This window comes from Panthera pardus, unplaced genomic scaffold (assembly GCF_024362965.1).
Source record: "Panthera pardus isolate Hobbes unplaced genomic scaffold, ASM2436296v1 HiC_scaffold_8, whole genome shotgun sequence".
In the NCBI taxonomy this organism is placed as follows: domain Eukaryota; kingdom Metazoa; phylum Chordata; class Mammalia; order Carnivora; family Felidae; genus Panthera; species Panthera pardus.
In genome coordinates, this window is record NW_026527013.1 from 6,988,699 (window position 1) to 7,013,525 (window position 24,827).

At 40.8% G+C, this 24,827-nt stretch overlaps 2 protein-coding genes across 2 annotated transcripts; both read left to right on the top strand.

Annotated features, from left to right (window-relative positions):
• The first annotated feature begins 365 nt into the window (after nucleotides 1-365).
• On the top strand, nucleotides 366-1,300 carry LOC109253942 (olfactory receptor 7D4-like). Its single transcript, XM_019427401.2, is given in 2 exon segments — nucleotides 366-1,104; nucleotides 1,107-1,300. Coding segments are annotated over 2 exon segments (933 nt in total).
• Nucleotides 1,301-17,729: 16,429 nt separating this feature from the next.
• On the top strand, nucleotides 17,730-18,701 carry LOC128775661 (olfactory receptor 7D4-like). The gene has a single exon (XM_053898168.1). The coding sequence runs from the start codon at nucleotides 17,769-17,771 to the stop codon at nucleotides 18,699-18,701; it is 933 nt and encodes a 310-aa protein (XP_053754143.1). The 5' UTR covers nucleotides 17,730-17,768.
• The last annotated feature ends 6,126 nt before the right edge of the window (nucleotides 18,702-24,827 follow it).

A 24,827-nucleotide genomic window follows, 5' to 3' on the forward strand; every position in this document is an offset into this window, starting at 1 on the left:
TTATGGAGGTTATCAAAGAGAATACCTTATTTGTCTTCAATGATTTTGGAAGATCATATCAAGGAAGAAATTGGTTTATATCCATAGATTTGAATAGAATTAGAACCAGTGAGTAGGAGATACAATGAGAAAGATTTCTGATAAATTAAAGATAGTCTGAATGATTGCATACATTTAAATGGATTTGGGCTATGACTTTAATGAGTGAATCACTAGATTTGGAAGGACTGATTGAGAGTGAAGGATATTCGTGTAGAATGGATGCAAAAAGGATATCCATGCAAAAAGGTGATGACTAGGAGGTGTCAGTTGACTCTTAACTGAAGGCTGCTTTTGCCTCCTTCTCCAGCAAACACACCAGATACATGGAAGCAGAAAACCAGGCAGAAGTATCAGTATTCCTCCTCAGGGGTCTCTCAGATGATCCAGAACTGCAGCCTCTCCTCTTTGGCATGTTCCTATCCATGTATCTGGTCACTGTGCTTGGAAACCTGCTCATCATCCTGGTTGTCAGCTCTGACTCTCACCTCCACACCCCCATGTACTTCTTCCTCTCCAACCTGTCCTTTGTTGACATTTGTTTCATCTCCACCACTGTCCCAAAGATGCTGGTGAACATCCAGGAATGCAGCAAAGGCATTTCCTATATAGAATGCCTCATTCAAGTGTATTTTTTTATGATTTTTGCTGGAATGGACGATTTCCTCCTGACTGTGATGGCCTATGACCGGTTTGTGGCCATCTGCCACCCCCTACACTACACAGTCATCATGAACCCACGACTCTGTGTCCTCCTGGTTCTGAGTTGTTGGCTCACCCTTTTCTGGGTCTCCTTGATTCATATTCTACTGGTGAGGCGGCTGACCTTCTGTACAGGCACTGAAATTCCACATTTCTTCTGTGAACTGGCTCAGATTCTTAAGGCAGCCTGCTCTGACACCCTCATCAATAACATCTGCTTGTATGTTGCCACTGCACTGCTGTGTGTGTTTCCTCTCACTGGGATCCTCTTCTCATACTCTCAGATTGTCTCCTCCTTAATGAGGATGTCGTCCAGTGAGGGCAAGTATAAAGCATTTTCCACCTGTGGGTCTCACCTCTCTGTGGTCTGTTCTATGGGACAAGCCTGGGGGTCTACCTCACTTCTGCTGTGACCCATTCTTCCCAGAGAAGTTCGATTGCCTCAGTGATGTACACTGTGGTGACCCCCATGTTGAACCCCTTCATCTACAGCTTGAGGAACAAGGATGTGAAGGGGGCCCTGCAAAGATTCCTCAGCAGAGCAACCTCATGGCCATGATGGGCCACTAGCTTTGAAGCCACGTGGACATTGTAGGTCCCAAAAGCAAATGTGAGATTAAATCTGTCTCTTTTTCTCCTCTAATGAACAAGTTTGATTTATTCTATTCCCAAAGCACCTATGACTTCCCTTCTATTTGTTTTTATATTAGTCTCTCCTCAACAACTCCTCCATAAAACATTTTGGACTTTGCTTCTCCATATGCTGTCAATAAATTTCCATGTTTGATCAGCTTTCTTGCAGCCATTCTTAAGATTTCTAACTTTAGGCTTGAAGGACTTGTCATATCAAACGTTGCTGTGTTTGCTGCAAGAATAATGCTCTAAAATGTTGATGTTCTTCACCTCAATTTTTTTTTAGTGGCGAAAAAACTTATATTTAGCCAGCTGGACTTAGTTTATTTTTTTAATTTTTTTAATGTTTATTTATTTTTGAGAGACAGGGCACAAGCGGAGGAGGGGCAGAGAGAGAGGAAGACAGAATCTGACGCAGGCTCCAGGCACTGAGCTGACAGTACAGAGCCCAATGCGGGGTTCTAACCCACGAACCATGAGCTCATGACCTGAGCTGAAGTCAGACGCTCAACCAAGCCACCCAGGTGTCCCAGCTGGACTTAGTTTAGAAAATCCCAATTTGTTGGCAACTGCAAAGTGTCATAGTCAGGAGCCAGTTGAACATATGCTTTCTTTTCTCCATTCGGCCTGATCAGAGTGTTGGCCCTGGCCACATCAATGTCATAGAGATTCTTCACAGCCTGTTTGTTCTGGTGCTTGTTGGCCTTGATATCCACAATGAACACAAGTGTGTTGTTGTCTTCTATTTTCTTCATGGCTGACTCAGTAGTCAGGGAAAGTTGATGATGGCATAGTGTCAGCTTGTGTCTCCTGGGGGCTCTCTTCCAGGGATATTTGGGCTGCCTTAGGAGATGCAGTGTCTTGGGTGGTCAGAAAGTAAGTGACATGTGGATCTTTTTTTTTTTTTATGACTGTGGACGCCTTTTATCACTGTTTTCTTGGCTTTCAAAACCTTTGCTTTGGCTTCGGCTCTGGGAACAGCAGGGGCTTCCTTCTTTGCCTTTGGCATCATCTTCGTGAAAGACTCTTCACCTTTTGTTTGTGTGCTTGTCTTCCCCACAAGAAATGGAATGAAATCCTATGTGGTCATTCAAAAGTGCTTACCTTCTCAGAACTGTACCTTTTCCTTCACATGTATGACTTTCTGTCATCTTGAAAACGTGTGTGGAGACATTTCCTCTCATTCACCTCACTTTTCAAAAGAGGAGAATAAGATGGAATTGGGTAGAACCTTGCTAACTGACATGGAGTTTCCATCCTACTTTGTATAAGAATAGTGATGTGATTTTCAACTTCAAAATCAGAATCTAGATTTCTACGATCATGTTCATAGTAATATCCTGCCTTGGAAAACTCTGAGATGTTGCTTCATTCTTTGTGATCTTTCCATCTTTATTCCTTTTCTTCCTTTCCTTCTTTCATTTGACTTTTATTTCCCATATATGCAATTTTAAGATATACCCTCTAAATAAATAAATAAATAAATAAATAAATAAATAAATAAATAAATAAGATATACCCTCTAAGATCCTAAAACATACAATAGTGAAGACAATAGAATAAAAGTTATTTTCTAGTGTGGTTTCTGGGACTCTCTGGAGGTGCCATCAGGAATGGTAATTACACACATGTGGAATGTGTTCAGAACATAACTCACTTTGGGGGAATAACATGGATAGAAACACTCACTTTCACTGAGTGTTCAGTGAAAGATGGACTAGTAGACGCTGTCAACATTTCTCCCACATTTCTCTCCCATTTCTTCCCTGGGACCCCTCACCATGTCCACTGCATGACTGCCAAATGACAGCCCTAGCCAGAACCAGCTTTCCCCACTAGGTGGTGGTGGAAGTGACAGAGAATTATGCCCACACAAAGACAGCCCTTCATGGAGACCTATAGGGTATGGCATGTCTTTCACACACTAGACTGGATAATTCTGAGGTTTGTATTTTGTACCACTTTCCAGAATTGCCCCACAGGATGAAATTCTGCTCCTTCCCTGTGGTAGCAGACTGAACATAAACTTAATTTTAATGTATTTTCTTCTTTAAAAAAATTTTTTTTTATTACGTTTCTTTATTTTTGAGAGGCAGAGAAAGACAGAGCATGAGCGGGGGAGGGGCAGAGAGAGAGGGAGACCCAGAATCTGAAGCAGACCCCAGGCTCTGAGCTGTCAGCCCAGAGCCCAGCACGGGGCTCGAACCCACAAACCATGAGATCATGACCTGAGCCGAAGTCGGACACTCAACCAACTGAGCCACCCAGGCGCCCGTAACGTATTTTCTTCCATGTATCACTTCTCCTCTCACCCATGTTCCATGTTCCTTGTTCTTTCCAATAAAGTGCTTGCACATAAACCCTTGGCTAAGCATCTGCTTCTCTGAGAATCCAAGCTAAGACAGGTGGTAAAGCTATAATGTACAACACCATATCATGAAAGGAGTTCAAACTTCTGGAGAGAAAAAAAGGAAACTAATCATTGGGAACATAGGGCTGCAAAATTACTCTAAAATTATAATGTTAGAGAGGAAAGGCTTATTTGATGTAGCTCCAATTCACTTTGATTCCATTAAGTTGACACCAATGTGAATTTATTGGCTACCGTGTCCAAATCGAGGAGGGTTCCAAATGGTTGCAATACACAGTGGTGAGCATAATGTGGTGTGTCATAGATCGTTTTGAAAACAAAGGTAAAAGTTTTGAAACCATCCTGAATAATTCCAAGAAAACTCTTCCAACTTTTTTAAAATAATTTTTGAGGCATGATTTACATATACAAAATTTACCCAATGATAATGTAAATTCAATGATTTTAGTAAGTTTGTAGAATTATGTGATTATTACTGCAATCCACTTTTAGAATATTTCCGTTACCTCATAACATTCCCTTGTGCCCATTTGCAGTTACTATTGACTCCCACCTCAATCCTAGGAAATCACTTATCACTATCTATTAATTTGCTTTACTAGATATCTTATATAGATGCAATCATACAACGTGTAGTCTTTTGTATTGGTCTTCTACACAGCGTATGTTTTTTCAGAGTCATCCATGTGGAACTATGTATCAACGTTTTGTTTCTTTTAATTGCAGAACAGTATTCAAATGTGTGGATGTACTAATTTTTTAATCTACTTGTCCGTTGGCACACATTTGGACATTTCCAGTTTCGTGTCATTATAAATAATGCTGCTGTGGGTACTTGAGCACATGTGTTTGTGCCAACGTGTGTTTTTATTTCTCTTGGGTAGATTCCTAGGGTTGGAAATGCTGGGTCATATGGTAAGTTTATCTTTAAGCTTTCAAGCAACTGCCAAACTGTTTTCCCAAGTGACTGCCCAATGTACATTCCCACCAGGAATGCATGAAGGTCCAGTTTTTCCACAATTTGGCAACACTTTGTATTCAGGGAAAACTTCTATAGGAAAATATATGCTTATGTGATGAATAACGAGTAGAAATTTAACTGGATAATAGGCTTGGGTGACATTTAACAGACATGCAAGAATGAAGTATTTTAGGAATATATATAGAATTTAATGGCTGAGTTATTGGGAATAAGCCTGGGGGTGCCTGGGTGGCTTACTCAGTTAAGCATCTGACTCTTGATTTCAGCTCAGATCATGACCTCAGTGTCATCATCTCAGGTGTTGGAATCAAACCCCTGGTAGGTCTAGACCCTACTTAAGATTCTCTCTCTTTCCACCAAAAACAATAAAATACCTAGGAATAAATCTAACCAAAGAGGTGAAAAATCTCTACACTGAAAACTATAGAAACTTATGAAAGAAATTGAAGAAGACACCAAAAAAAAAAAAAAAAGGAAAAATATTCCATGCTCCTGGATAGGAAAACAAATATTGTTAAAATGTTGATACTACTCAAAGCAATCTACATATTCAAAGCAATACGCATCAAAATAACACCAGCATTCTTCACAGAGCTAGAACAAACAATCCTAAAATTTGTAGGGAACCACAAAAGACTCCAAATAGCCAAAGCAATCCTGAAAAAGAAAACCAAAGCTGGAGGCATCACAATCCCAGACTTCAGGATGTATTACAAAGCTGTAATCATCAAGACAGTATGGTACTGGCACAAGAAGAGACCCTCAGATCAATGGAACAGAATCGAGAAATGGACCCTCAAATGTATGGGCAACTAATCTTTGACAAAGCAGGAAAGAATATCCAATGGAATAAAGACAGTCTCTTCAGCAAGTGGCACTGGGAAAACTGAACAGCAACATGCATAAAAATGAACTTGGACCACTTTCTTGCACCATACACAAAAATAAACTCAAAATGGATGAAAGACCTAAACATAAGACAGGACGCCATCAAAATCCTAGAGGAGAAAGCAGGTAAAAACCTCTTTGACCTTGGCTGCAGCAACTTCTTAATATGTTTCCAGAGGCAAAGGAAACAAAAGCAAAAATGAACTATTGGGACCTCATCAAGATAAAAAGCTTCTGCACAGTGAAGGAAACAATCAGCAAAACTAAAAGGCAACTGATGGAATGGAAGAAGATATTTGCAAACGACATATCAGATAAAGGGTTAGTATCCAAAATCTATAAAGAACTTATCAAACTCAACACCCAAAAAACAACTAATCCAGTGAATAAATGGGCAAAAGACATGAACAGACACTTTTTGAAAGAAGACATCCAGATGGCTAACAGACACATGAAAATATGTTCAATGTCACTCATCATCAGGGAAATACAAATCAAAACCACAAATGAGATACCACCTCATACCTGTCAGAATGGCTTACATTAACAACTCAGGCAACAACAGAGGTTGGCGAGGATGCAGAGAAAGAGGGTATTTTTTGCACTACTGGTGGGAAGGCAAACTGGTGCAGCCACTCTGGAAAACAGTCTGGAGGTTCCTCAAAAAATTAAAAATAGAACTACCCTACAACCCAGCAATTGCACTATTTATCCAACAGATACAGTAGTGCTGTTTTGAAGGGGCACATGCAACCCAATGTTTATACCAGCACTATCAACAATAACCAAAGTATGGAAAGAGCCCAAATGTCCATCGATGGATGAATGGATAAGATGTGGTATATATATACAATGGAGTATTACTTGGCAATCAAAAAGAATGAAATCTTGCCATTTGCAACTCCATGGATGGAACTAGAGGGTATTATGCTAAGTGAAATTAGTCAGAGAAAGACAAATATATGACTTCACTCATATGAGGACTTTAAGATACAAAACAGATGAACATAAGGGAAGGGAAGGAAAAGTAATATAAAAACAGGGAGGGGGACAAAACATAAGAGCTCTTAAATATGGAGAACACACAGAGGGTTGCTGGAGAGGTTGTGGGAGGGGGGATTGGCTAAATGGGTAAGGGGCATTAAGGAATCTACTCCCGAAATTGTTGTACTATATACTAACTTGGATGTAAATTTTTTAAAAAATTATCTTACAAACATAAGAAAAAAAAGATTCCCTCTCTTTCACTCTACCACTTATGTTGTCTCTCTCCAAAAATAAATAAGTAAATAATTTTTAAAAAAGAAAAAAGAAAGTAATAACCCTGTAAATGTAGATGGAAGACAGACCATTGAGAGTCAAACTTGACATACTAAGGATTTTGTAATCATTTGAGAACCAAAACATGCTGTATTCAAAGGTATCATATGAGGACCTTAGGATTACTCTGAGTGGGAGAATTGGAGCCACAGGGATCAGTTAGGAGACAGTTGAAACAGTCAAGGAGAGAGATAATGGGTACCTGACCTAGCCAGTGGCAATAAGATAGGCAAATTTTGGAAGAGAGGTATATTAATTTCCTATTGAATCTGTTTTGCGTTGCCATAAGTCTAGTAGTTTCAAATGATACAATTTATTATTTTACATTCTGGAGGTCAAAAGTCAAATGTATCAGCAGGATTGCTTTCCTTTTGGAGGTGCCTGAGAAAGTCCTTTTCCTTGCCTTTCTAAATTCTAGAGCCCCCCTGCATTCGTTGGCTCATGGATCCTACTTCCAGTTTCAAAGTACAAAGTACAACATCTTGAAATCTCCCTCTAGCCCTCCTGCTTGCTCTTCCTAGGACCTTGAGGATTACATCGTGCCGACCCAGATAATTTGGAGTCCATTTCCTATCTCAAGATCCTTAACTAAATGACACTCCCAAAGTGCCTTTTGCCATCTAAAGTAGCACATTCACAGCTTCTGCAGAATAGTACATGGACATCTTTGGGAGGCTATTATTCAGCTTACCACAGGAGATGTGTGTGAGTTACAATTTGCCAATGACTGCTTGATAAGGCCTTGAGCTGGAAGGTGGAGGGTCTGTCACAGCACTCCTTGCTGATTTTCAGTGGATATTATCACCTCATGATCCTGTCTCATGTAAAGATAAGGCTGCACTAGACAGGTGTGGTTGGGCCACAAGTTACGGAAGAGAATTCTCTGATTCATCTGAACATAGCTGAGAGACGGATCAGCTGGGCACTGGCACAACTAAACACTGGGGCTCAAACACCATGAGGATTTCCTTTCAGACTACGGGCTTTATTTTCTCAAACTGGCTGCTTTCAAGTGGAAACAGACATGGAGATCAGCAGTTCTCACCTCTCATACCTCATAGCTGCATTTTTCAGAACTGGAATTACTTTGGTTACTCAGATGCAAAGAAAGAGAGAAAGAAAGAAAGAAAGAAAGAAAGAAAGAAAGAAAGAAAGAAAGAAAGAAAGAAAGAAAGGGAAGGAAGGAAGGAAGGAAGGAAGGAAGGAAGGAAGGAAGGAAGAAAGAAAGAAAGAAAGAAAGAAAGAAAGAAAGAAAGAAAGAAAGAAAGAAAGAAAATCCCAGGAAACAATTCTAATCCGCACAAATATGTTCTCTTTCCACCTTGGGCCAATCAACTGGGGTCAGGAAACAATGTTACTAGGAGCCCTTTAGAACATTTATTTGTTTACTGATTTTTTACTGTGTCAGTCATATTTTAGGCTCAACTACCACAAGGATAAACAGGTACAGGTGTATGGGGAGAACGGGTTGTCACAATAAAAACCGTGTTCTTAATAAACCTCACTGAGTACGTTACATTGTGAAGAAGGTGAATGCACATCTTGTGGAAACATTCCCCGAACAGATGGAAAGGTTAATACAAAGCCCTTAAGGTGGGAGGTTGCCTGGGGAGGATGTGGCTGAAGGAGTGATGGAACCATAGTACAAGAGAAGGACAGGTATCCAGGGCTGATTAGCTGAGGCTTTCCCTGCCTTTCAAGGACTTTCACCTTTATTTGTTCTGAGTGATGTTGTTACAGGAGGGTGGGAGAGATGCTGGTCCTTGTCTCACGGAGTCGAAGAATGAATCTTGTGGACAACAGAGCAAAGTGATAGAATTTACTGAGAGAAAGTGTGGCGTCCCAATTGGGTTGCCACTGAGGATTTCTGTCCCTGGCTTTTTATTGGGACCTTATCAGAAAGTTTGTGAGAATCCACGCATGCCGCCTAGCCTGGGCAGTTCCAGAACAAGTTTACCTTATCCTCTTTCTTCCCCCTGAACTTCACTGCCACTGCTCCTTCTTCAGCCTCCCATTTGTAGCTGCATCCTGCCTCCCTGACGGTCTCTTATCTCTCCATGCCTATCGTAACCCTTTCCCTACTCAATGTGAGGAGTCATAGCAGGGTTTGGGGCAGACAAAGGACACTATATGACAGGATTTCACAGATCATTCCAGCTGCCTGGTTGAGAGTGGATTGCAAGGTGTGAGAAAGTCTGCTTGGAGATGACTGCAGTAAACCAAGTGAAATATGTATAGTTAGCTAGGAGCAGGGAGGTGACAGTGTAAGTGTTGAGAAGTGCTCCCTGGAACTATGATTAGAAGGAAGAGCCAAGATGATTTGTTGTCAGTCAGGATACAGGGATGAGATAAAGAGGAGCCAAGATTGGTTTCAGGGTTTGGGGCCTGAACAATGAAAGAACAGAAGTGTATCCATCGAGACAGGGAGGGCTGTGGATGGAGCATATTTGGAAGAAAAGTGGACGTCAGAAGTTCAAGTTTTGAAAGTTGAGAATTTCAAAATGGACACGTTGCGAATGGATACATTTTATATGATTCTACTCATATGAGGTACCAAGAGGAGTCAAACTCACAGAGACAGAAAGTAAAATGGTGGTTTCCAGGGGCTGGAAGAAGGGACGAGATAGAGGGTTAGTGTCAACGGGGACAGAGTTTCAATTTGGGAGGATGAAAACATTCTGGAGAGATATGGATGCCAAGTGCACAGAATGTACACTTGAAGATAATCAAAATGGTACATCTTATGTCATTTAAATCTAACCACAATGCAAAACATCAAGCAGCCTAAGACAAAAATGAAAAATCGAGATTTGTTTTACATAACATTTCAATATCACTAAATAATAAAGAGAATGGTTGAGATTTTTTTAGATAAAAATTTTAATATTACTTCTCAACACTTGTCTAGACCAGGGTTTCTCAGTCTCCATAATATTGACATTTTTGGCCTGATTATTTGCCACAGGGGACTGTTCTGTATATCACATGATGTTTAACAGCATCCCTGGCCTTCAGCCACGAGATGCCAGCACTGTGTTGGGATAACCAGAAATTGTTCCAGAAGGGTCAAAATCAGCCCCATGGAGAACACTGGAGCAAAAACATTCCCTGAGTGCAGAAGTTGATGGTGTTAGCTTTCAAAGAGATGGGATAAGAGAAAAGCAACATGTTAGGGAGGAGAAAATATCTTGGGAAGATGGTGAAGGGCCTGCAGAGCACCCCATAGGCACTATTATCTTGGAGGTGAAATGTACTGGTCTGGCGATCATGGGTCTGCAGGGATGGTGGTACAGACCAACTACTTGTAAGGGAAGAATGAGAAGATTCTGCTGTGAATGTCAGGAGTTAGACAAGCTGTTGCCTGGCTGAATCCTGCCCATAACCCTTATTTCTCAGGTACATCATCTCCACCAGATATATGTTCTCATGGACACTCTGCCATCCACCACATTCACCTCTAGTGTTATTAAATAATTGTTTGTATGATTATTTTATGAATGGGTGCCTCTTAAAAACATCCACCTGAACTTTGAATCCCGTCCCCTTCTAACTTTTGGGGGGAGCTTATGCTTCATTTATCTTTTTTATCCTGTGTATTCCAATGTCTGGGTGCAATGTTAGAATTTCCAATAGAAATAAAATAGAATTCTGCAGAAAAGAAATAAAACTCAAGACACCTGGGTGGCTCAGTCACTTAAGGCTCTTGATTTCTGCTCAGGTCATGATCTTGTGGTTCATGGGTTCGAGTCCCACGTTGGGCTTTATGCTGACAGTGTACATCCCACTTGGGATTCTGTCTCTCCCCCTCTCTCTCTGTTCCTCCCCCACTCGTGCTCTCTCTCTCTCTCTTTCAAAATAAATAAATACATTTAAAAAATAGTAAATTCTCAAGATCCATCAATTCCAGGTATATGCCCCCTAAAATTTAAGGCAGAAACTCAAATAGATTCTTGCTGAAGTTCATCCCAGCATTAACCACAATAGCCGAAGGATGAAAACAGATTAATAGATAAACAAAATTGGATATATACATACAATGAAATATTATTCAGCCTTAAGGAATGAAATTCTGATACATGGTGCAACATGGTTGAATCTTGAAAACATGCTAAGTGAGATAAGTCAGACACAAAAGGATAAGCACTTTATGAGTCCACTTATATGAGGTACCTAGAACGGGCAAAGTCATAGAGACAGAAAGTAGAATAGGGGTTTTCAATGGTTGGGAGAGGGGGAATGTGGAATTCGTTTAACGGGGACAGTGTACTATTGGAAATGATGATAAAGTTCTGGAAATGGATAGTGGTGATGGTTGTACAACATTGTGAATGTTCTTAATGCCACAGACTTGCACACTTAAAAATTCTTAAAATGGAAAATGTTATTATATACATATTGTGGAGATATATATCTATCTATACCTATATATTTGTATCTATCTCTACAATAAAATATAAATAAAAATAAAGTAAAGTAAAATTGTTGTAAATTTTTTTCAAAGTACATTCTCAGCCTCTTCCCCTGGAGATATTGACTATGTATGTCTGGAATAAGGTGGAAAGTTATACATTAACAAGAGCCCAAGGTGATACTTTTGATAAAGCTTACATTTTGAAACTACCCTAGGGCAACTATTCTCAAAATAGTGTCCTAGAGACCAGCAAAATTTAGAGGTTGTGAAAAATCCAAATTATCAGGCCCAAAACCAGACATATTGAGACAGAAACTTGGAGACGGAACTCAGAAATCTATTGAAATAAAAGGGGCACCTGGGTGGCACAGTCAGTTAAGAGTCTGACTCTCGATCTCAGCTCAGGTCATGATCTTGCAGTTCGTGAGTTCAAGCCCCACAATGGGCTCTGTGCTAATAGTGTAGAGCCTACTTGGGATTCTGTCTCTCCTTCTCTCTGCCCCTTCTCTGCTTGTTCTCTCTCTGTGTGTCTCTCAGAATAAATAAATAAACTTAAAAAATAAAATAACTTAAAACTAAATCTAGTTAAACAAATATTCAAGGTCATCCTGGCACAGGCCAGAAGTTTGAGAACCATTACCCAAGTGACTTCTGGGATCCTTCATTACTCAGCCATCTGCCTGATGTGAATACTACAAGTCAGTTGTCTTCAGGAGGAGATCTAAGAAACACTGGAAAAATTCTTCCCAGTGAAAAGGGACCCAGAAGAGAGGTGTCACAGCTGGCCCCACTATTACTCTCCTAGGGATAAGGAATTGGCAGGTCAGAGACCCTTTCCTGTGTGGTCCCTGCCTATTAGGAGTCAAATTGATCAGGGAATGGAAAATCCATTGATCAATTTGTCTAACAAGCTTCACAGGGGGTTCAGTCCCCAGGGCCACCAAACCTGTAACATATCAACTTATAGTCACCAAGGCCCATGTATCACTCCCAAGATACCCATGCCTTTGCCAGGAAAAATCAGACACACCCTGCATTACATGCCTGGCTCTGTATCCCTTCTCTTTGGGGAAACAAATGTTTCTTCATTGCCTACCCTCCATGAGAGAACAAGATGCACGGAGTCGGTCCCAGTGGTGAGCCCACATTGCCAAGCATGCATAGCCCAGTAAGTGTTGTGGGAAATAGAGAAAAGAGGTGGTTGGGTAGAAAGGGCATTGACTACTATTAAGCCTGTGGCAGGGACACCTCCATGGTATCCATGCAGGAGGAGCTCTAGGGGCCAGTTTTTTGGGAGGATGAATGGCTACCCTACCATTGTTAGTGAGCTTTTACTTTGCTTGCATGTTATTTGGGTGGATGGTTGATGGAGATTATAGGGTTGAGGAGGAAGAGTTAAGCCCCCAGTCTGCTCTTGGATACCACAGCACTATCCAGGACCATACCGTGTAATGGCACAGTTACCAGTCGGAAGTGCACAAATGGATGCCCCCAGGTACTGATAGATTATTAGGTCTTTGACTGTGCAATATGGATCTTCTCTTATTCTTTACTCCATCACCTGGCCCCAAAACTCCAGAGACTTCACCTTCATTCAGACCAGATAAATCCTTTCTGAATCCTTCTTTACCACCTCCATTTGCTGGGGAACATACCCTGTTTCTCCGTAAGGACCTGTCCCTCCTCTTCCTTCTTCACCTTCATCTGTGGTCCTCATAGAGATATTCAAGAGTGAAGAGTCTGTGTTCCCTGGTATCTAGGGCTGCAGTATATAAAGACATGGGCAGGATGGATGTGGGAGGAAGAGCAAAGCACACAGGAAGGTCCAATGTCCAGTCCCCTCTTGACACCCTCCCCTTCGGCTCTGGAAACATTCTGGAAGACACTGATTTCACATATCCCTTCCTCATAGTTTCACTTGATTCCTCTTGGGTGTCAAGTCTCACCCTTATCTAGAAACATGGAATCATTAGAAAGACATGGGAACAATTTATTCACCTCTTCATCTTTGTTCCTCTTCCCTAAAATTGGTGACGTGGTCCCTTCAACTTTAATGAGGTGAGTATTCCCAATCCCATTCCCTTTGACCCTAGTTTGCCTGCCTTAAATCTATCTTTCACTCCAGGCACCAGGGAAAATCGTGATATGGATCATGTTACTCCTTCAGTCACAGTCCTTACATAGCCCCTATCCTTTTATCCATTGTTTTTTTTCAAGCTTCCCAGAGATGTGGCCCCCGCTCATCTCATCAACCTCATTCTTCACCATTTCCATGTCCCATTTTGTGTTGCAACAAATTGCTAAGAGCACACTGCCCCATGCAGCTTTTTGCTTATGGGCCTTTTTCCTTGATGCCTTCTCTGCCAGAAAAGCCCATGCTCAGTCATCAACCTAGACAACTCCTTGCCCCCGGATCTGTTCCTCCAGGAATCCTTCCTTGACTGCATCACTTCAGGCTGTATTTGTGGTTCCTTTCTCGACTTCACTCTGAAGACTGCATTTACCTTAGCTTTTAAGTCACTGTATTACGATGACTGGTTTCTGTATCCACCACTACCCCTGAAAGGCAGGCTCCCTCAAGACAAAACCACACCATTAATCTTTGTACCCCCAACAGCTAACACTTAGCCTGTCCCAAAGTAATCCTTCTTGCAGAATGGCTTCCAGGACTTTTTCAGTGACTAACAGCCTAGTTCCATTCTTCTCTACATCCTGCCTGGCTCCACAAAATTGCCCACTAACACTAGATCCTAGAAACAGAATAGAAACAGAAGACCAACATGTATTTGGTGCATGAATAAAGGGGAAAGTATAAATGACAAATGGTTGTATCTTTCACCTCTAATTTCTAAGCTCTCGTCCTAAGATAAAATGTTTCTTCCTTTCTTTCTTTCTTTTTGCTGACCATAAATCTTTATTTTTTTAATATGAAATTTATTGTCAAATTGGTTTACATAAAACACCCAGTGCTCATCCCAACAGGTGCCCTCCTCAATGCCCATCACCCACCCTTCCCTCCCTCCCACCCCCCATCAACCTTCAGTTTATTCTCAGTTTTGAAGAGTCTCTGATGGTTTGGCTCCCTCCCTCTCTAACTTTTTTTTCCTTCCCCTCCCCCATGGTCTTCTGTTAAGTTTCTTAGGATCCACATAAGAGTGAAAACATATGGTATCTTTCTCTGTATGACTCATTTCACTTAGCATAACACTCTCCATTTCCATCCATCCTTTTGTTGCTACAAAAGGCCAGATTTCATTCTTTCTCATTGCCAAGTAGTATTCCAGTGTGAATATAAACCCCAATTTCTTTATCCATTCATCAGTTGATGGACATTTAGGCTCTTTCCATCGTTTGGCTGTTGTTGAAAGTGCTGCTATAAACATTGGGATACAAGTGCCCCTATGCATCAGCACTCCTATCTCCTTTGGGTAAATTCCTAGCAGTGCGATTTCTGGGTAATAGGGTAGATCTATTTTTAAATTTTTGAGGAACCTCCACACTGTTTTCCAGAGTGGCTGCACCAGTTTGCATTCCCACCAACAGTACAAGAGGGTTCCCCTTTCTCCACATCCTCACCAGCAACTATAGTCTCCTGATTTGTTCATTTTAGCCACTCTGACTGGCATGAGATAATATCTCAGTGTGGTTTTGATTTGTATTTTCCTGATGAGGACTGACGTTGAGCATCTTTTCATGTGCCTGTTGGCCATCTGGATGTCTTCTTTAGAGAAGTGCCTATTCACGTCTTCTGTCCATTTCTTCACTGGATTATTTGTTTTTTGGGTGTGGAGTTTGGTGAGTTCTTTATAGATTTTGGATACTAACCCTTTGTCTGATATGTCATTTGCGAATATCTTTTCCCATTCCGTTGGTTGCCTTTTAGTTTTGTTGATTGTTTCCTTTGTAGTGCAGAAGATTTTTATCTTGATGAGGTCCCAAGAGTTCATTTTTGCTTTTAATTCCCTTGCCTTTGGAGATGTGTCAAGTAAGAAATTGCTGCAGCTGAGGCCAGAGTGGTTTCTTCCTGCTTTCCCCTCTTGGGTTATGATGGTTTCCTGTCTCACATTCAGGTCCTTTACCCATTTGGAGTTTATTTTTGTGAATGGTGTAAGAAAGTGTTCTAGTTTCAATCTTCTGTATGTTGCTGTCCAGTTCTCCCAGCACCATTTGTTAAAGAGGCTGTCTTTTTTCTACTGGATAGTCTTTCCTGCTTTGTCAAAGATTAGTTGGCCATACTTTTGTGGGTCCAATTCTGGAGTCTCTGTTCTATTCCACTGGTCTATGTGTCTGTTTTTGTGCCATAAGATAAAATGTTTCTAATCTATAAGAAACTCTTTCTTAAGATGAATGTGATAATTCATCATTTCATGACCCGCTTGAATCATAATCCAGTCCCTCTAAGAAATGGCTTTACTGAATTCTAATGCAGTTGATGATGTTGACACACAGCACCCAGGGATTATCCAGAATTGTGGGCATTACTTGTGTACTCTGATCTTCTGCTCAAAACAGATCAGAATGCAAGGGAGCAAGCTACATCTATTAAAAGTCAAGGAAAATTTTTACAAACTATCATGCTTTAAAGATGAGTCGTGACCTTCTGTTTCGAATACCTCTCACCTGACCAGAAGCCACCAGAGGTGATTGCAAACTGCCCACCTACCAAGGGTCAGAACAAAGACGTTCATTCATACTTAAACAATTTGCCTACAACGTGACCATCTTTATCATTCCAGAGACACTCTTTGCTTTAGGGTTTTTGTGTTCGTTCGTTTTTTAGGTAAAATTGGTATGTACTATTATATTAGCTTAAGGTATATGACATAATGATTCATCACATTGCACATATAATATTTGACATATTACCACAATAGGTCTAGTTAACATCTGCCACCACACATAGTTACAAAAATTTTTTTCTGGTGATGAGAAATTATATGATCTATTTTCTTCTTTTTTAAATATTTTTTATTTATTTTTGAGAAACAGTGCACTAGTGAGGGAGGAGCAGAGAGAGAGGGAGACAGAGAATCTGAAGCAAGCTCCAGGCTCCGAGCTGTCAGTACAGAGCCAGATACAGGACTGGAACTCATAAACTGCGAGATCATGACCTGAGCTGAAGTCAGACACTTATCCGACTGAGCCACCCAGGTGCCCCTATAAGGTCTATTTTCTTAGCAACTCTCAAATATACCATATAATACTATTAACTGTATTCATACTGCACATTATACCTCATGGTTTATTTGTTTTATAACTGGAAGTTAGTACCTTTTGACCACCTTCACCTATTTCAGCCACCCCTTCCCTGCTACTTTGATTTTCATACCTAAGAGGACTGACAGGGATGACAGTCAATGGTGGCTTTTTCCCTTTGTAGTTAGGGGCATTACAGAATAGTAGTTGTGCAAAAATACTTCTAATGAGACAAAATACAACACTGAAGATCATTTTATGATTTTATGCTGTTCAGCATCCTGGGTTATAGGACCCCTTCCTCTATATCTGGGTACAGGACCTCAGGACCTGAAACAAAGAGAGTAGGAGAGTAGGTGGGCTCCTCTTCTTCCCAGCCTCATTGAATCATCACCTGATTGTGAGTGCCGCATCTGACTCTCATTTTTTTGGGCTCCTATGTCAACATCCTGGAGCAGTTTCTATGCTTCCTTGGGTATTTCATGAGCACCATAGAGGATATGACTAAAATTCTATTTGTGACCTTTGTAGTATATAATGGTACTGAAATACTGCAAATGTTAATATGCATTTTTTGCTTGAACGTATACCATCTGGATGAAGAGCATTTTGTCAAGCAACAAATGTCCAGGAAGCATCTGGCCCTGTTCCTGCAGGATGTTGATGGCCCCTGGTACACTAAGCATTAAGAATCTCTTCATGTGATTTATCATTTTGTGAAAACATTTTCTTTTTCTTCCTTTTTTTTCTTCTTGAGGAGTAAACCTACATTCTACTCATCCTGCAATAGTCTGTCCAGACACGTGAGATACCCTCACATTTTCTCACCTCTGAGACATAGTTATCTGACCCTTTTTTGCGTCCCACACAAGGCAGATAATCCACATTAAGTTACTGCGGTTCACCAGACCTCATGTTGCTCATTTGTGTTAGAATGAGTTTGGATCATGTTATGGCTAATGTCCAAAGTTGTTCTTAACTTTTTAGATTTGGTGATTCTAAATAAAGAGGATAAATGAGGGCCCCAAATGCCGATGGACAGGGATTGATCAACATTATTAAATGTTGCACATAAAACAGAATATAGGATGTCTAAATTCTGTAATGTTAAGGCCTTTATGCCCAATGCTTCATTTCAAGAAATAAAAAAGTAGACTCTAGAGTTTTTCTAGTGTCTATTTCATGTGCATTCCCTTCTTCAATCATCTAGCTGATGTGTTGGCAACATGGAACCAAGAAATCAAACGAGTGTTTCAGAATTTTTACTCCTGGGATTTTCCCAAGACTCAGAGAATCAACCCATTCTATTTGGGCTCTTCCTGTCCATGTACCTGGTCACCGTGCTCGGGAACCTGCTCATCATCCTGGCCGTCAGCTCTGACTCTCACCTCCACACCCCCATGTACTTCTTCCTCTCCAACTTGTCCTTTGCTGACATCTGCTTCATCTCCACCACCATCCCTAAGATGCTGGTGAACATCCAAACACAGAGCAAATCCATCACCTATGCAGGCTGCATCGCCCAGATGTATTTTTTCATGGTTTTTGGATGTATGGACACTTTTCTCCTCACTGTGATGGCCTATGACCGGTTTGTAGCCATCTGTCACCCCTTGCACTACATAGTCATCATGAACCCATGGCTCTGTGGCCTCCTGGTTCTTGTGTCCTGGTTCATCAGCTTGTCATACTCCCTGATCCAGAGTCTCTTAATGTTGCGGCTGTCCTTCTGCACCAACCGGGTAATTCCACACTTTTACTGTGAACTTACTCAGGCCCTCATGCTTGCCTGCTCAGACACATTGGTCAATCACATCCTACAATACATTGTGACTGGCCTTCTTGGCATTGTTCCCTTCTCAGGGATCCTTTTCTCCTATAGCCGAATTGCCTCCTCAATCCTGAGAATCCCATCAGCTAATGGGAAGTATAAGACATTTTCCACCTGTGCATCTCACTTGTCTGTGGTTTCTTTGTTCTATGGGACAGGGCTTGGTGTGTATCTCAGTTCTGATGCATCTTCCTGGAGGGGCATGATTGCCTCATTGATGTACACCGTGGTCACCCCAATGCTGAATCCCTTCATCTACAGCCTACGGAACAGGGACATCAAGAGAGCTTTACAAAAAGTTCTCAGGATAACACTCTATGTTCAGTGATGGGAACACTAGGTTGGGTTTTTGAGCTGACAGTGGTAGCAGCAGGTGGCTGCTAAAGAAATCCTACCTCCTAATCACACTGAGTTATGCTTCTCACCCGTCCTCCATAAGTAAGTGACGTTGCCCAGAGCTGCCTTGTGAGTACTTTTTCTAGGTACTTCAACCTCTTATGTTGACTCCTCTGTTATCCTCAGTTCTACCCTCTGCGTCCCCTCCTTTCACTTTCCTATTACTGCACCTCACCTTGGATTTCCAGTCCTGTGGCCATTTATGCTACTACCAGTTCAGAACAGTTGCATGAGGATTATGAAAAGTAGTGCATTTTATCAATAACCATTGTTAGTTCTTATTAACTAAGCGCCTTTGGTGTGCTAGGCTGCAGGAGATGTCTGGAAAACAGCACTGAAGGAAAAAAAAAAAAACACAGAAAAAAATCTTTGTCCTAATAGAGCATAAGTTCAGGATCTCAGAGTTTCTGATCACATTATGTGTCCAAACAGAATACTCACTGATGGATTAATTATTTGGCTATTAGCAAGGTTGAACGTTTCTCCAAATGTTTATTGAGTGCACTTCCAAAATAAGCTATAAAAATATATCACTAAATGTAGAAAAACTTCTGGGTCCAGAGTATCAGAATTGACCAGGCTCTGATACATCATTTGGTTTAGTTGCCTTGTTGTGCAGGTGTATTTACCAAGGGCCCAACACAGGAGAACACACAGTGATAAAATGTGTGTGAAAGGAAACATGTCTTTAAGGATGATGTCAATTACTGGATTACAATTCAGGAGAGTAAGGACAGAATCACAGAATCACTACTCTCTAGGTATGTGATTCTGGGCAGCTTCAGCCGAGGTAGAGTATGTTAGGACCAGTGGATCTTCTGATAAGTGTTTGTTTTCCTATCTTCTTCACCATAAAGCAATTGGATAATGTGTTAAGTCTTGGGATGGTGGTGTTTGCCAAGGCACTGCAACAGGAAAGGCAAACATAAACACAAAAATATCCGTCCTGATAAAGATGAGTCGCTGACCACTCCAGGATGGAACGAGTCTGACAGAATCTACTTTCCATCAAGTGGAGTCTTCAAGGGATAGCACCATTTTGAAAAACTATTTATGGATTTCCAAAAGGGGGACCCACCTCCCCCTTAATTTCTTTTAGGCTTTGTGTCTAAAAACAGATTTCATCTAGAAACTGGGAAAAGAATCAGGATATTCGATTGTGGTAGCCAACATCTGATAATTGCAGACTTGCTTTTTATATTTTGGGTTATCTAAGTCAACTGATATTCTTGATGTCTGCTCATCTATGATCTCTTACCACCACCACAGGTCTCTGTGGCTCATGGATCCCAGTCACCATTCTGGATTTGTTGCTCAATCACCCATGGTTAAGACTACTGCCATTTAAGTTTAGAACTCAAGATATTTGTGAATGTAGTTTAGAACTTCTGTCCAGGTATGGAGGTTAGCTAACTGAAACATATTAAAACACTCAAGAATTACAAGTTTGGAACAAGAGTAGAAATTTTGGATATCAACTGATTAAGACTGCCTTAACATTCCCTGCAGCTTGACTAAAGTTAAAACATGTTTCTTCCTGACTGCAAGGGCCTGACCACCCCTTTGTCATCAATTTTACAACCCAGGATGTCTTCCTTAAAGACCTGGGAGCCATCCTTTTGAAATATAATCATCAATAATGTTAGCACCTTTATCTCCCAACCTCTTTGCATAGGAGGGTAGGCACTTAAGTTCAATAAGCAGCAATTAGCAAACACAGATAGACTAGCCACATCGACCAACCTCCCCCCAATATCTTCCACCCCTTTTCCATAAGCTCACCCCAGCTTCTAAAATCCTCCTGTCATTTGTTCTGTAGAGTTGAGTTCAATCTCTATCCCTTACTGTAATAGTCTTGAATAAGGTCTTCTTTACCTGTTTGACTATGTCCAATGCAATTTTACTTGGACACACAACGAACGACTTTCTCTAGAAAGTCTCTAGAAATTTCTAACAAATTTCCATCAAAGTACTCTTTTGATGAAATTTCCCAGTGTCCTGCCTGTTTAAGCAAATAATATTGCATCTCACAAAGGACTTCAGACTGGAAGAAGAGCAAAACCCACTTTCTTGATGCATCAGTTTCATTTGGAACAAAATATCTGAGGTAGCTTGGTACAAAGACTGTCCATGACACTCAAAACATGTGAACTCACTCAGAAGGTAATGGTAGTAAAAGATGAATAGAGACTAACCTGATGGAGAGAACATCAGGAGAATTTAGATGGGTGTAAGAGAAGGCATCTTTTTTTTTTAAGTTTATATTACTTACTTTGAGTGAGAGAGAGAGAGAGAGAGAGAGAGAGTGAGAGCAAGCATGGGAGGTGCAGAGAGGGACAGAGAGAATCCCAAGCAGTCTCCTCACCGTCAGCATGGAGCCTGATGTGCGGCTCCAACCCAAGAACTGTGATAAAATGACATAAGCCAATCAAGAGTTCTTCACTTAACTGACTGAGCCATCCAGGTACCCCAGAGAGAGAAAACATCTTTAAGTTTCGATATTTAAGTGGAAACTTGAGTAAGAAAGGGGAAGAAAATTTTAGGCAGAGAGAATTAAGTGTAATGGTCTAGAGACTGAAAGAATATAGTCTGTTTAAAGAAAAATAAGAGGGGTGCTCGGGTGGCTTATCAGTTGAGGGCCCAGCTTTGACTCTGGTCATAATCTCACGGTTTGTGTCTCTGTGCCCCGTGCTGGACTCTGTGCTGATGGTTCAGAGCCTGCTTCAGATTCTGTGTCTCCCTCTCTCTCTGCTCCTCCCTGCTCCTGCTCTGTCTTGTATGTTTCCAAAAAAAAAGTAAATACACATTAAAACATTTTTTTAATTAAAAAAAGAAATATAAGATATCCAATATGTCTGGGAATGCAAGCTGGTGCAGCCACTCTGGAAAACAGTATGGAGGTTCCTCAAAACATTAAAAATAGAAATACCCTATGACCCAGAAATTGCACTACTAGGCATTTATCCAAGGGATACAAGTGTGCTGTTTGAAGGGACACATGCACCCCAATGTTTATAGCAGCACTATCAACAAGCCAAAGTATGGAAGAGCCCAAATGCCCATTGATGGATGATGGATAAAGAAGATGTGGCATATACATACATATATATACATATATATATATATATATATATATATATATATATGCACATACATACATATATATACATACATACATATGTATATGTGTGTATATATATATATGTATATATATATATATATACACACACATACATACACACACACAATGGAGTATTACTCGGCAATCAAAAAGAATGAAATCTTGCCATTTGCAACTACGTGGGTGGAACAGGAGAGTATTATGCTAAGTGAAATTAGTCCGTCAGAGAAAGACAAATATCATATGACTTCACTCCTATGAGGACTTTAAGAGACAAAACAGGTGAACATAAGGGAAGGGAAACAAAAATAGTATAAAAAAGGAGAGGGGGATAAAACATAAGAGACTCATAAATATGGAGAACAAACAGAGGGTTACTGGAGGGGGTGTGGGAGGGGGGATGAGCTAAATGGGTAAGAGGCACTAAGGAATCTACTCCTGAAATCACTGTTGCACTATATGCTAACTAATCTGGATGTAAATTTAAAAAAATAAAATTAAAAAAAAAGATATCCAATATGTCTAGGCAAATGGTTCTCACACTTAGTGTGCAATAGAATCACCTGCTGGGCCTGTTAAAATACAGATGGCTGGGTTCCAGCTGTAGAGGTTCTGATTTAGCAGGTCTGGAGAGGGTATGAAAGTTGGCATTTGTAGTTTCCCAGGTGAAGCTGATGGTGCTGGTCCAGGGACCAATGAAGGACCTGGAAAGGGATAGGAGAGACTAACTGAAGGATGTTATAGACCATGGCAAAGGGTTCAAATTGTACTCAAAGAGTAACAGAAAGTGACTAGAAGGTTTTAAGCAGAGAAGTCACAAGTTTTGACTACACCTAAAAAATCAATCTGGCTGCCATGTCCACAGGGAGAAAGTGATTACTGAGCACCCAATTAGGGCACTCTTATAAGAGCAATAATACAATGTCAGCATGAATTGTTTTGGAAGAATGGGAAAAGCAAATCATATCACTAAAACAGTGCTATACAGATCATTTAATTGCTTTGATATGAAGGCAAATAAAACAAAGACCTAAAATGACAAAATTTGGGGGGGGGGGTGTCTGAGTGACTTGAAAGGGAGGAGTAGGTCTCTCACTTGAAAATCTGAACAGCTATATTGTATGTGCTAGATGCTAGATGCTAGTGAATTTTGGCAGTGGAAACAAGAAGAGACTTACTAGTATGTCCGCCAACATGCAGTGAAAGCAACTTCCACTAATGGACCAGTGTTGGAATGTTTGTTAATTCTTCAGAAAACTCCTCTTCCGAGAAGGGCAGGAATAGCCTCAGTGTTGAACACTGAGGTCATCCCCACGAGCAATGCTTTCAAAATCCAATGAACAGAGGAATCTGTGGGGCCATGGTAAAACTTGTCACAAAATAAAGGGTTGGGTAGGGGGGAATGTTTATGGTTGGACCACTGATTCCAGAAATTAGAGGATTACAATAGCAGCAGCAGCCAAAATTGTCATTTTTAATGCATATTTTATTTACACCAAGGGTTTAATGTTTTAAAATAAACTTTTTAAAAGTGTAACACACATGGGGATATGTATGTTACTTTATTATCTCAAACTCTACACTCCTTTTCTATCAAATATCTCTGCGTTTGGATTTCCAGAGTTATTAAAAATTTCAATGGCGACCTCCCTGCTGCCCCCAGGGAGCATTGAATGAATGAATGCCCCCATTCTTCATCTCTTGCCTTTGAATTTTCCTTTTCATGAGCCCAGCGTTAGGTTTGTAATTCAAAGAATATTTCAACTACTTCAGAACTGCCTTTAAAATTCTTTCAAGGAGCACAGTCGGTTAAGCAACCAACTCTTGATCTCGGCTCAGGTCATGATCTCACAGTTTGTGATTTCATGTGAGCCCAGTGTCGAGCTCTATCTTGGGCTCCCAGCTGACCATGCAGAGCCCACTTGGGATTTCTCCCTCCCCCTCTCTCTCTGCACCTTCCCCCTCTCAAAATAAGTAAATAAACTTGAAAAAAATAAAATAAAATGTTCTCAAATACATTTTATTAGTAACAAGGGGTCCCATATTGAGTTCCTTTTGAAGCCGACTCTGAGACAATGATTAGCACACAGGATGTTTACCAAGCAATGTTCCTAGAATCAACATCTGTGCAGGGGCATATGTGTAGTAAAGAATTTGGCCTCACCTAAACAGAGATGGCCTTTGTCCCAGCTCCTGGGAGGTAACCTTTAAATGCTTGAAAATTCCCTAATGATAGAAGTGATTGGTTATTCATGAAACACCCCAGGTTATTCATGAAGGACCACACCTGATAGTTTATGCTAATGAAATGACTTAGGATGGGAACTGGCCTTGCCAAAAAGACCAGCCATGTGGTTAAAGGGTTGGAGTATTGGGCAAAGGCATATCAGGCCAATATAGGGAGGGAGGTTGGAAATTGGGTTCAACCTGATAGGCCATAATTCAACTACTCATGTCTATATAATGAAGCCTCAATAAAAATTCTGGACAATGGAGCTCAGGTGAGCTACCTGGTTGGAAATGGTCTTTGAGTATTGTCACACATATTGTCACCAGGAGGAGGTAATGGGTCTGGATCCAAGGGAAGAGAACAACAAGAAGCTTCGCATATGGGAACCTCCATATGCCCTTCTTTGGCTAACTCTAACTTGTATCTCTTTCCTATAAGCAAACTGCAATCATAAGCACACTGCTTCTTGAGCTCTGTGAGTCATTCTGGTGCATCTGAGGAAGTCCTCTTGGTTTGAATCATTCTAGCAAAGTATCGAATGTGAAAAAGTTCCCAAATTTGTATCCAACTGGTCTGATGTGAGAGTGGACCTAGGGGCTCCTGGACTTGCATCTGGTGTCAGAGGTGAGGACAATCTTGTGGTTCGGCAAATTCTTTGCAGCAAGGAAGGAAGCTGGAAAAAGTCGAGCCAAGATGAAGCCCATCAA

Bases quoted from the DNA above. Each gene is read 5' to 3' on its own strand.
- LOC128775661 (XM_053898168.1), top strand. From the start codon at position 17,769: ATGGAACCAAGAAATCAAACGAGTGTTTCAGAATTTTTACTCCTGGGA.